The sequence below is a fragment of the Macaca fascicularis genome, chromosome 3 (genome assembly GCF_037993035.2).
Source record: "Macaca fascicularis isolate 582-1 chromosome 3, T2T-MFA8v1.1".
Classification (NCBI taxonomy): Eukaryota; Metazoa; Chordata; class Mammalia; order Primates; family Cercopithecidae; genus Macaca; species Macaca fascicularis.
In genome coordinates this window covers 193,424,390-193,437,091 of record NC_088377.1, presented here as the reverse complement: position 1 = coordinate 193,437,091, position 12,702 = coordinate 193,424,390, and the positions used below count along the sequence as shown (strand labels likewise).

The 12,702-nt window shown below is 37.2% G+C and overlaps 1 protein-coding gene across 37 annotated transcripts in view; it reads left to right on the top strand.

The window, feature by feature from the left end:
- Nucleotides 1-12,702, top strand: part of KMT2C (lysine methyltransferase 2C) — a 298,808-nt gene that overhangs the window by 254,649 nt on the left and 31,457 nt on the right. For all 37 annotated transcript variants that reach the window (XR_012433087.1, XR_012433088.1, XR_012433089.1 and 34 more), the window contains 5 exons: nt 378-2,194; nt 4,460-4,571; nt 7,363-7,441; nt 9,433-9,496; nt 11,312-11,544. Coding sequence is in view for 34 of the 37 variants with exons in the window: in XM_074036399.1 (XP_073892500.1) it covers nt 378-2,194; nt 4,460-4,571; nt 7,363-7,441; nt 9,433-9,496; nt 11,312-11,544 (2,305 nt within the window). In the remaining 3 variants the exon portion in view is untranslated. The remainder of the gene's footprint in view (nt 1-377; nt 2,195-4,459; nt 4,572-7,362; nt 7,442-9,432; nt 9,497-11,311; nt 11,545-12,702) is intronic.

Below are 12,702 nucleotides of genomic sequence, written 5' to 3'. Positions count from 1 at the left end.
GCTTCCTCCATTGAACCTCCCTAAATATAGATAAAAGAAACTCTTCCTGAAAAACTCGAGTAGTATTGTTCTTACCTCTAAACAATTGATTTCATCTGCTTGGTGGTTGTTCCTTTGTCTTCATTTTTGTTATCTGTTAAATCTTAAGCCTTTAGAGCTCAGATATGGTGTTCGTTGTAGGATACTTAGCAAAATCTTACTTGCATATTAGTATCTGTAAATACTTTTTAATGGCGATAGCTTTGCTTTTGTAAGTCATTGTATTTGGCAACATTAATTTTGTATCTACAATTTAATTGAAAACTTCCCCTTTTTTTCAACTTAACTCTAAATTTAACATAGTACCTTTTGCTTTTTTTATTTTTTATTTTTTTAAGATTTGGATTTCCAGGAGGTAGTCATGGTACCATGCCGAGTCAAGAGCGCTTCCTTGTGCCTCCTCAACAAATACAGGGATCTGGAGTTTCTCCACAACTAAGAAGATCAATATCTGTAGATATGCCTAGGCCTTTAAATAACTCACAAATGAATAATCCAGTTGGACTTCCTCAGCATTTTTCACCACAGAGCCTGCCAGTTCAGCAGCACAACATACTGGGCCAAGCATATATTGAACTGAGACATAGGGCTCCTGACGGAAGGCAACGGCTGCCTTTCAGTGCTCCACCTGGCGGCGCTGTAGAGGCGTCTTCTAATCTGAGACATGGAAACTTCATTCCCCGGCCAGACTTTCCGGGCCCTAGACACACAGAGCCCATGAGACGACCTCCCCACGGTCTACCTAATCAGCTACCTGTGCACCCAGATTTGGAACAAGTGCCACCATCTCAACAAGAGCAAGGTCATTCTGTCCATTCATCTTCTGTGGTCATGAGGACTCTGAATCATCCACTAGGTGGTGAATTTTCAGAAGCTCCTTTGTCAACATCTGTACCATCTGAAACAACGTCTGATAATTTACAGATAACCACCCAACCTTCTGATGGTCTCGAAGAAAAACTCGATTCTGATGACCCTTCTGTGAAAGAACTGGATGTTAAAGACCTTGAGGGGGTTGAAGTCAAAGACTTAGATGATGAAGATCTTGAAAACTTAAATTTAGATACAGAGGATGGCAAGGTAGTTGAATTGGATACTTTAGATAATTTGGAAACTAATGATCCCAACCTGGATGACCTCTTAAGGTCAGGAGAGTTTGATATCATTGCGTATACAGATCCAGAACTTGATCTGGGAGATAAGAAAAGCATGTTTAATGAGGAGCTAGATCTTCCAATTGACGATAAGTTAGATAATCAGTGTGCATCTGTTGAACCCAAAAAAAAGGAACAAGAAGACAAAACTCTGGTTCTCTCTGATAAACATTCACCACAGAAAAAATCCACTGTTACCAATGAGGTAAAAATGGAAGTATTGTCTCCAAATTCTAAGGTGGAATCCAAATGTGAAACTGCAAAAAGTGATGAGAATAAAGATAATGTTGACCCTCCCTGCTCACAGGCTTCTGCTCACTCAGACCTAAATGATGGAGAAAAGACTTCTTTGCATCCTTGTGATCCAGATCTATTTGAGAAAAGAACGAATCGAGAAACCGCTGACTCCAGTGCAAATGTCATTCAAGGATCCACTCAACTACCTGCTCAAGATGTAATAAACTCTTGTGGCATAACTGGATCAACTCCAGTTCTCTCAAGTTTACTTGCTAATGAAAAATCTGATAATTCAGACATTAGGCCATTGGGGTCTCCACCACCAACTCTGCCGGCCTCACCATCTAATCATGTGTCAAGTTTGCCTCCTTTAATAGCACCGCCTGGCCATGTTTTGGATAATACCGTGAATTCTAATGTAACAGTAGTCTCTAGGGTAAACCATGTTTTTTCTCAGGGTGTGCAGGTAAATCCAGGATTCATTCCAGGTCAGTCAACAGTTAACCACAATTTGGGGACAGGAAAACCTACAACTCAAACTGGGTCTCTCACAAGTCAGTCTGGTACCAGTAGCGTGTCTGGACCCCAACAACTAATGATTCCTCAAACATTAGCACAGCAGAATAGAGAGAGGCCCCTTCTTCTAGAAGAACAGCCGCTGCTTCTACAGGATCTTTTGGATCAAGAAAGGCAAGAACAGCAGCAGCAAAGACAGATGCAAGCCATGATTCGTCAGCGATCAGAACCATTCTTCCCTAATATTGGTAGGAATTTTCTTGAGTCTCAGCATATGTTACTGTGGGTATTAGAGTGGCATGCGATATGCTTATAAGATTTTATTAGAATTACAGTTGGAACAGAGCACTGAGTTTTTCTATTCCTCCTTGAGGGTTTTTGTTTTGTTTTGTTTTGAGATGGAGTCTCACTGTGTCACCTAAGATGGAGTGCAGTGGGGTGATCTCAGCTCACTGCAACCTCCACCTTCTGGGTTCAAGTGATTCTCCTGCCTCAGCTTCCCAAGTAGCTGGGACTACAGACACGTGCCACCATGCCTGGCTAATTTTTGTATTTTTAGTAGAGGTGCGGGGTTTTACCATGTTGGCCAGGCTGGTCTCGAACTCTTGACCTCAGGTGAGCTGCCCGTCTTGGCATCCCAAAGTGCTGGGATTACAGGTATGAGCTACCATGCCTGGCCCTCTTTGAGCTTTAAAATGAAAGCAGTTGGCTGAGCACAGTGTGGCTCATGCCTGTAATCCTAGCACTTTGGGAGGCCAAAGCAGGTAGATTGCCTCATCTCAGGAGTTCCAGACCAGCCTGGGCAACACGGGACATGGATGAAGCTGGAAACCATCATTCTCAGCAAAATAACACAGGAACAAAAAACCATACACTGCATGTTCTCACTTGTAAGTGGGAATTGAACAGTGAGAACATATGGACACAGGGAGGGGAACATCACACATTGGGGCCTGTCGGGGGTGGAGGGCTATTGGATGGATAGCATGAGGAGAAATACCTAATGTAGATGACGGGTTGATGGGTGCAGCAAACCACCATGGCACGTGTATACCTGTATAACAAACCAGCACATTCTGCACAAGTATCACAGAACTTAAAAGTCTAATAATTTTTTTAAAAACCCAAAAAATTAGCTGCGAATAGCAGTGCTCGCCTGTAGTCCCACCTATTCGGGAGGCATAGGCAGGAGAATGGTGTGAACCTGGGAGGTGGAAGTTGCAGTGAGGCAAGATGGCACCATTGCACTCCAGCCTGGGCGACAGAGCAAGACTCCATCTCAAAAAAAAAAAGAAAGCAATGAGTTTTAGATTCTTTCCAGGTAAATTAAGAGATTCAAAACTGGGTTACAAACTTGCCTCAATTCTATTATTTATGGAATTGTTTAATAGAAACTAGATGTCTCCTTAGTTCCTACATTCCAACCATTGTTGCCATATGTTTTCAGTCATGGAGGGATGAATTTAAGAAAATTATGATAGAAATAAAGCTTTTTGGCCAGGCGCAGTCGCTCAAGCCTGTAATCCCAGCACTTTGGGAGGCCGAGACGGGCAAATCACGAGGTCAGGAGATCGAGACCATCCTGGCTAACACGGTTAAACCCCGTCTCTACTAAAAAAAATACAAAAAACTAGCCGGGCAAGGTGGCGGGTGCCTGTAGTCCCAACTACTCGGGAGGCTGAGGCAGGAGAATGGCGTGAACCCGGGAGGTGGAGCTTGCAGTGAGCCGAGATCGCCGCCACTGCGCTCAAGCCTGGGTGACAGAGCGAGACTCCGTCTCAAAAAAAAAAAAAGAAAGCTTTTTACTGTCGTTTTGTGTATGACAAATGCCTGGCAATTTTTTGCTATATAAACCTCTTTAACTTGTTTCTAATGGTTTACTGATTCTAAAAACAACAGAAGCAATGCAGTCAAAATGCCTCAGTGCCTCTAAGAATAAGAATTAGCAATCAAAGGGCACATGTCTAAGCAACGTGTCTTGTTCTAAATAATAAAATTGATGTTCCATTTTATATATCCCCAATTTCATCATTTTGCTCCTTTTTTTTTCATTTAGATGCAAATAGGTTTTTTCTTAGTAGCTTCTTACTGTGAGGGTATACCCTTAAGAAATTGGTACATTTTTCTTTTAAGAGTGATAACTAATTTAGTAGAATTCCTTAGTATTGCAAATTCTTATTTGTGATGTTATATTTACTGAAGAAGCCATTCTGATTAGCATTGCAAAAGTTTGGATGAAAGGGAATTAATTGCATTGCTTTAGATGGTTGCTTATAATCTCCCTTAAATTTGACTTTTTGTTTTAATTCCTGCAGGACTAAGGTATTAAAGCATGATTCAACTAAGAACTACTGAGATGTGATTAAACCGAGGATAAGGTTGCCATCTCAGAAATCTGTAATGATTATTAAATAGTAAAAGTTTAAGAGCCTGCAAATTACATAATGCTTGTGATATTTGAATTAGCTTGAACCAATTACTATGAAATAAGTAACTTTATATTTCTTTTCTAGATTTTGATGCAATTACAGATCCGATAATGAAAGCCAAAATGGTGGCTCTTAAAGGCATAAATAAAGTGATGGCACAAAACAATCTGGGCATGCCACCAATGGTGATGAGCAGGTAGGTGGAGGGGGAGGGGCTGATGGTTTTTACTGGGCATCTAGACACGTTCATGAAATCATTACTAGTTTATAAAAACACATACAGAAAATTGAAAGCCCTTGTTCTAGGAATGAACAATACTATTTAAGTTGTCATGGTATCAGCTCGATATGATCAGATATAAAATGCTATGCCAATGTAAGAAATTAGTGTAAGAACCAGTGTAAGAGCATTAGTCTAAAGGATGGTAAACGTAAAACATCTTAAAAAGATTTGGAAGATTGGATTTCCTGATTCCTCAAGGTATTTAAGTTTGCGCTCTTTTAAATACTTTTACAATTGTTCATGTTAATTAAGATTTTTTTCAGTTAAGACACTGAGTGATTAAGGCAACTATAAATTCAGCTCTAAAATAAAAGGTTCCCAAACTGGTTTTGAATCAGAAAAATAAAGTTACAAGGAATAGGTAAGAGGACAGTTGGAAGTTAAGAGTTACAGATTTTTGTCTTTTGTGTCTTAGGAGGAAAATAGAAATTATACATTAAATAAGACAATAGGATTTATTTCAATATCTGAATTTTTGAAATTATGCCCTCTAAGGGTTATTAACCACAGGGCACTGTTTCTTAAATTTTGATCATGGAACACCATGAGAATTATATGGTAATTTTTTTTTAAGTGCAGATTCTTTTGCTCTACTGCAGGCATACTAAATAAGAATATCTGGAGATGGTTGCCTGTGTGTCTGTATTTTTAACAATCTTCATGAATGAGGCTTATATGTATTACTAATGAGAACCTCTGTCAATAAGCATAAAGCCTCAATTTAGTCTAATTATCTTGTTGAAAAACTTTTATATAAAAAGAAATGTGGATGATTATAGAATTGAATATAAAATTTGCATGAATTTAAGATGTATATACTTCAAAGAAATTTGAATTCTTAACGGTATAGTTCTGTTCAGTTGTTGAGATACTTTGGACATGGTTAAGAAGCATTTTGGAGATCAAAGTAGTGATAGTGGTTTCCAATGATTTTCATTATTGAGCAATACTTATTAACACTATTTGTCTATCATAGAGGTTCCTAACTGTTTTATGTCTTGAATCTTTTTGGATTCCAGTAAAGCCTTTGAAATTCTCAGAATGTTTTATATGCAGAAAATTAAAAACATAGTATTACAAAGGAAATGATTATACTTGAAATATAGTTATTAAAATATGATTAAATTTATAGTATATATGCTCCTTAATTAACAAATTAGCAATAAGCCATAATTTAAAAGTAATGGGGAATATAACTAATCTGTTAGGTACCTGCAACACTTGATAGGAAAATAATCTGTCTTCTATTGGTGATAGCCGTGGTACTGCTAATAATATTGTAGTTTCTACGTTTATTCAAAACAGAAGGAAATGCTGAGTTTTATTTAGCACTTAGGTTTTTTTTGCTTTTGTTTTTGTTTTTGAGATGGAGTTTTGCTCTTTTTGCCCAGGATAGAGTGCAGTCCATGATCTTGGCTCACTGCAGCCTTCACCTCTAGGTTTCAAGTGATTCTCCTGCATCAGCCTCTGGAGTAGCTGGGATTACAGGCATGTGCCACCATGCCCAGCTAATTTTTGTATTTTTAGTAGAGACGGGGTTTCACCATGTTAGCCAGGCTGGTCTTGAACTCCTGACCTCAGGTGATCCACCTGCCTCGGCCTCCCAAAGTGCTGGGATTACAGGCAGGAGCCACCGCGCCTGACCAGCACTTAGTTTTAAATATGGACCTCAGAATTTGAGACCTTCCAGTATCTGATGCTCTTTCAGCATCGTGTGTCCTCCAGTTAGATACATTAGTCATGCGTCAGGTAGATGACTTTCCATTCTACTGACTGCTTTGTAGAAATGGAAGTGATAGTTCCTCCTTAGAGTAGTGTGATACGTTGAGTTAGCATGATAGACCATGTGTGGCATTTGGATTAGAAGATCATTTAGACCAGACCTGTAGCAGAGGGCAGGGTGATAGATGAATGAAAAACCTGAGTAAAAAAACTAAAAACATATTCTATATCCTAATAGTACTTAAATAGTAATATACAGCATTTGGAATACATTTTGAAAATTGTATGTGTATCTTGATATATTAAAGCTTTTGATAATGCCAGGGAAAATATTTTCATGTCAGCAGTAATGCTTCTGTGAAGTTTTTATAGTTTTAATTAGAATGAGTAACATTTCTCTAAATAGGTTTAACCATGCAGACTCATCTTGGCCAGGGGTCAGTTTTTGATATGCTCTAAAATTAGATATAGAAATGTATGAAAATTCTTAAATTGGGAAATATCTTTTGTTTTAGAATATAAAATAGCTAAGCTGCCAATTAGTTTTTAATAAAGATTGGAATGAGAAAACATTTTCTTAGAGTTTATGTTATAAAACTGAATCAATTTATTTTTATTCTGAAGGCTAGAATTCATTTTATAGTAGAGTGAGGCACATAATAGAGAGTAACACCTCTAGAGTCAGCTTAGCTAGCTTCTTATTGCAGTCCTACTAGTCCTTGTGGGGAAGGTTACGGAATATGTCTGAATCTTACTTTCATCATAAGTAACATGAGGGTGCTAAGAGCACACACCTCATAGAGTTACAGTGAGGATCACATCTGCTCAGTACATGAAAGGTAGGGCTTTAGTGTTTTGATGAAGAAGAAATTGCTACTACTCTTCTCTGGAAGAGAAAACTGTTAAGCACCTAATATAGTTTTTAATAAACAATAATTTCTAAACACTCATAATTTGATACTTGTGTCCCCTGTTTTGACAGGTTCCCTTTTATGGGCCAGGCGGTAACTGGAACTCAGAATAGTGAAGGACAGAACCTTGGACCACAAGCCATTCCTCAGGTAACACTGCCTATAATGAGTCACTCTAGAATGCACACTTTTCTGTTTTCTATCAAACTCATGCTTTATAGTAAGGCCCCTGCTAGAGAGTAGTATTAGGTTTGTGCAAAAGTAATTGCGGTTTTCGCCATACGCTATTTGCCAGTGGCAAAAACCGCAGTTACTTTTGCACCAACCTAAATAGTAGCCTGAGAAGAGCCAAGACATATTATCAGCACAGCCAAAAATAACCAAAAAGACATTTTATTGCTTTTTAAACAAAAGACAAATTAAGGTTAAAAAAATTGGCTGTGATTTCTGAAAAGGATTTATATACCTAAGGGTAAAAAGTCACTTGATGGGAAAACCAAGTGCTCAGGACTCTTGGTTTTACTTTTATTTACTTATTTTTAACTCCAGAAGGACATTTTCATGTCCTGCATTTTAGAATTAAACCCATTATATTTAAAATGTAAAACTTCTGTAAATACTGGAAAACGGCTGGGCCCAGTGGCTTACGCGAATTATGAGGTCAGCAGTTTGAGACCAGCCTGACCAATATAGTGAAACCCTGTCTCTACTAAAAATACAAAAATTAGCCAGGCGTGGTGGTGCGCACCTATAGTCCCAGCTACTTGGGAGGCTGAGGCGGGAGAATCGCTTGAACTGGGGAGGCAGAGATTGCAGTGAGCCGAGATTGCGCCACTGCACTCCAGCTTGGGTGACAGAGTGAGACTTCGTCTCAAAAACAACAACAACAACAAAAAACTAGAAAACAATATGCTATATTTGTTTTTTCCCGTTTTTCTTTCCATCCTTGTTGAAAGATATGCTATATTCTTAAGCAATATCTGGGGAAGTAAAACTCATGTAGTATTTTTGTCAATGATTTTTTTTTTTAAAAAGGGAGCTACCTACTATAGTATATGTCCTGTTTTCTTCCTTGCCCTGCCAGTTATGCTTTAGATTTATTATGCTGATAATTATATTCTTCTCATTATTAAAAGAGGAAACAGAAACCATTTGATATAATGGGAAAAGCATAGCCTTTATAGCTGAGTTTTTTAAAGAAATTCTAGTTCCACTCTGAATTTACTGTGCAACTTTGGGTAAATTCTTTAGCCTCTTGTTTTTTAATCTGTCAAATGTTAAACCAACTGCTTTGCAGTATTGTGAAGATTGCACAAAATACATTCTGGCTGCTAGTATAGTTTATAATTATTACCTTGTATACAGCTCATGTTAAGGAGAACTTGTGACAACTGGATAAACAGTTTTCAACATTAATTTGTCAGGTAATTATCAGGGACTTGTGAGATTAATAACTGCTTGTTCAGTCACCAGGAAGAAATAAGACTTTTAACTCAAAAATAAAACTAATTAAATACTTTTTAATTTTTTAATTTTTTTATATTTTAGGGACAGGATCTTGCTGTGTTGCCCAGGCTGGCCTCAAACAGCTGGGCTCAAGCGATCCTACTACCTCAGCCTCCCAAGTAGCTGGGACTACAGGCGTGTGTAGAAAATAAGACTGATATTTTTATTAACAGATTTTTCTTTTATATTTGTGCATGTTAGAGACATTAGTTTTTTTATAAATAACCATGCTGTGGAGTGGCATTTAGTCAATCTGGAACTTGTGTTCGATTGAAGAAGAAACCAGGTAAACTTCATCAAAAAGTGAGATTTTTTATGTGGATCTCTAGCTTAGTGTTAGCAGTAATTGATTTGCCCTGTATTATGTTTCTGATGAATAATCCTTTACCTCAAGTATAATTGTTTTCAGCCCAAATCTAGACAATATAATAGTTCAGAGATAGTAGTAAGAATTCAGAATTAGGTTGCCACCACTAAATTCATTCTACTTTTTATAAAAATCAAAACTTTAAAAGATATCTTAGGAAATTAAAGGGTTTTTTCTTCCATTTCTTTTTCTTTCTTTCTTTTAAAGTTTTTTCCCCCCTTTAACTGAAATGTGGAATAAACATATTTGTAAATTTTACTTATTTTAGGATGGCAGTATAACACATCAGATTTCTAGGCCTAATCCTCCAAATTTTGGTCCAGGCTTTGTCAGTAAGTATAAATCTAATAAGTTAATGTTTTCTGGGGATTGCTTGTCTGCACTCTATGTGTGCTGTTCTAAACCTGAAGTGAGTGTAGGTACACCAGTTCAAGCCCAGGTGCCCTCCTGTCTTATTAAACATCACTGCCCTATTAGGCAACTCTTCTTCAAGGCGTGTGTTTTCATTGCTTTTTTCACTGTGCATGAAGAATTATAGTTACAGGAAAGTATTTTAATACAGAAAAACCATCTTCCCCATTCTCTTCAATATTGTTGTTGCTGTTTTTGTATATAGATTGGGCACTTTACAATCTGTAGAATTAAATCACGTTTTGCTCTAAGAACTGTCTTCCTAAGTGACAAGGACACTAAATGGGAAAAACAAAGGGATTATACTTAGCAGTAAGTTGGGTTAGCAGCATGGTGTAAAGGTCAGGTATGCAAGGTGCCCCTGAATCCTTTCTAGTTATTTGCAGGGGTCCCAAGGTGGTTCAGGATAGTGTTTAAAGTTCTCCCCAAACTGAACCTTTCTGAAATCTTCAGACTGTTTAGCTAACTTTTTTTTCACCATTATTTTTCATTTTGCTCACCTCTGCTCTCCTGGTTCCAGAAACCAGAAAGGCTTTCCTTGCGGTAGGTCTCATTCTACCAGAAGCAGAACTTCTGAAATCTTGTGAAAAAGCCTGTTCTTAAAAAATGCCCTTCAAATTTAGTAGACTAGATTTCAAGTTCATACATGTACTGGAACTTCTGGGTTTAGGAACAAACCCAAAGTCTGACCTTTTGCAATTCCCCCTACATTAATTGTTATCATAATTTGAATACGTATTTGCATTAAAAACAAGTAAACAACTATACCAACTGGCTTTTTCTGGCTTTATTGTGCCCATTGGCTTTGGTTGGATTCTTAATGTATGACAATATTCTGTTATCATTGATGTTATTTTCAGCGAATGTCCTTCTTAGAAATGTATTTATTCATTTCTTTGTCTTGTAGTGAGTCAAAAAGGTATATTCAGAATTTCACTACATACGATGACTTTTTTTTTTCCCCCCTTGGACTTGGTGTCAATGAAGTAAAGTGCCCTTAAAGAATAAAGAAGAGAATATTGGTACAAAATGAAGAGATACAACCATTTGGGGAGAATTAATGGCAGTTGTAAAAGTAGAAAATATTTTGCTTGGTTAACTCTTCCCTCCCCTTATTTTAAAAAATATAAACTACAAAATAATAATTACCAATGTTTTCAACTTATGGATTTCCTTTATAAGTCATGGACTTTAAATTATTCCCTTCTAAAACATTCTGGGTTCCCTTTCTCTCCATTTAGAATATTTTTTCGTTACTAAGAAATAGGAAAGAACTAATAAACTCAGGAAAATTAACATGGGAAGTGATTTCCTAGTCTATGCGCTAGACCTTAATGGGATATGTCTTTGTCTCTTCAAAATCTGTAAAGTTGTGTTCATAAAATGCCTGTATACCTTAGTATGTAGTTTGGCTTGTGGGTTAGAGAATTTGTTTAGTAAAAAAAGAGAATTTCATTACATAAGTCTTCTGCTTTTCCAAGATTGGATTTGTAATATTTATAAGTGCTAAGTTAACCAGCATCTTAAGAATGTGTATTCTCTGGCTTTCTCAATTAAATATTTTTCTAAAATCTGATATTTTATTACATAATGGTCTAATATTTAGTATTGTGTTTTCAAATTTCCTATTATATGGTCATGGTGAAACTACTTCCTTACAAAATAGATTTGTGTAGCTTATTATAATGTTGGACCCTTTAGAAAATTAACACAACTGAATTTTAATTTTTCCTCAGATGATTCACAGCGTAAGCAGTATGAAGAGTGGCTCCAGGAGACCCAACAGCTGCTTCAAATGCAGCAGAAGTATCTTGAAGAACAAATTGGTGCTCATAGAAAATCTAAGAAGGCCCTTTCAGCTAAACAGCGTACCGCCAAGAAAGCTGGGCGTGAATTTCCAGAGGAAGATGCAGAACAACTCAAGCATGTTACTGAACAGCAAAGCATGGTTCAGAAACAGCTAGAACAGGTAATAAATAGGTTTGCAAAATAGAAACTACCAACAATTAATGAGTAGAATGTTTTGGTATGTCATTCATTAGTGACTTTGACTAGTGATTTTTTTTGACGAGTAGTAAATGGCATTAAAAGTATATTGCCAAAAAGTGACAGCTCTGAGACCCCTTAGTACCTGTAGCCATAACAGCGCCAATCATTTACTTAGAGTGATGGTCACAGCACATACTCAATAAATGACACAACAGAGATTGAGTCTCCTAATTTCGACTTCGAAGAACAATTTTCAGCCTTGGTATAGTTAGAGATGTTGTTTTTTCTGCACTAAGAAATCACTGCAAAGACCATGTTTCTATTATACATCATTGAGAGTATTCAACTTAACTGAGGACCGAGCTTATGAGGAGATACTGAGTTTAGTTGGGAATAAGAATTGGGGGCCCAGGAAGTATTTTTGTTTACTTGGAGTTGATATTATTTCTTAATGTTTTGGTCTTAAAATACATTGGTATATCTTACGCGAAGGGCTCATTCTAGAAAAATAAAATCCTTTTGCCATTATCTTCTGTTATAAACCAGATGTTTATCAGAATGTTCAAACTGAATAATATACTGGAAAAGAAGAAACACGTAAAAATTTTATTTAAAATAAAACAATAATAGTGTACAAAATGGGTTCAGAGCCAACTCCTAGGTATATTTACCCAAGTAAATTAAAAACTTAGGTTCAATTCAGGCACGGTGGCTCATACCTGTAATTCCAGCACTTTGGGAGGCCGAGGTGGGTGGATCACTTGAGGTCAGGAGTTGGAGACCAGCCTGGCCAACATGGTGAAATTCTGTCTCTACTAAAAATATAAAAATTAGCTAAGTATGGTGGCATGTGCCTGTAATCCCAGCTACTTGGGAGGCTGAGACAGGAGAATCCCTTGACCCAAGGAGTCAGAGGTTGTGGTGAGCCGAGCTTGTGCCACTGTACTCCAGCCTGGAAACAGAGCAAGACTCCATTTCAAAAAAAAAAAAAAAAAAAAGATGTGAGTACTCTCTATAATGAGCACTGCAGGAAGCACTTCCACTTATGTTGTCTTATCTACAACTTTCTGAAGGAGTTAGTATTATCACCATTTTTTTACAAACTGATTTTACAAACCATTTTATAAACTGATTCATT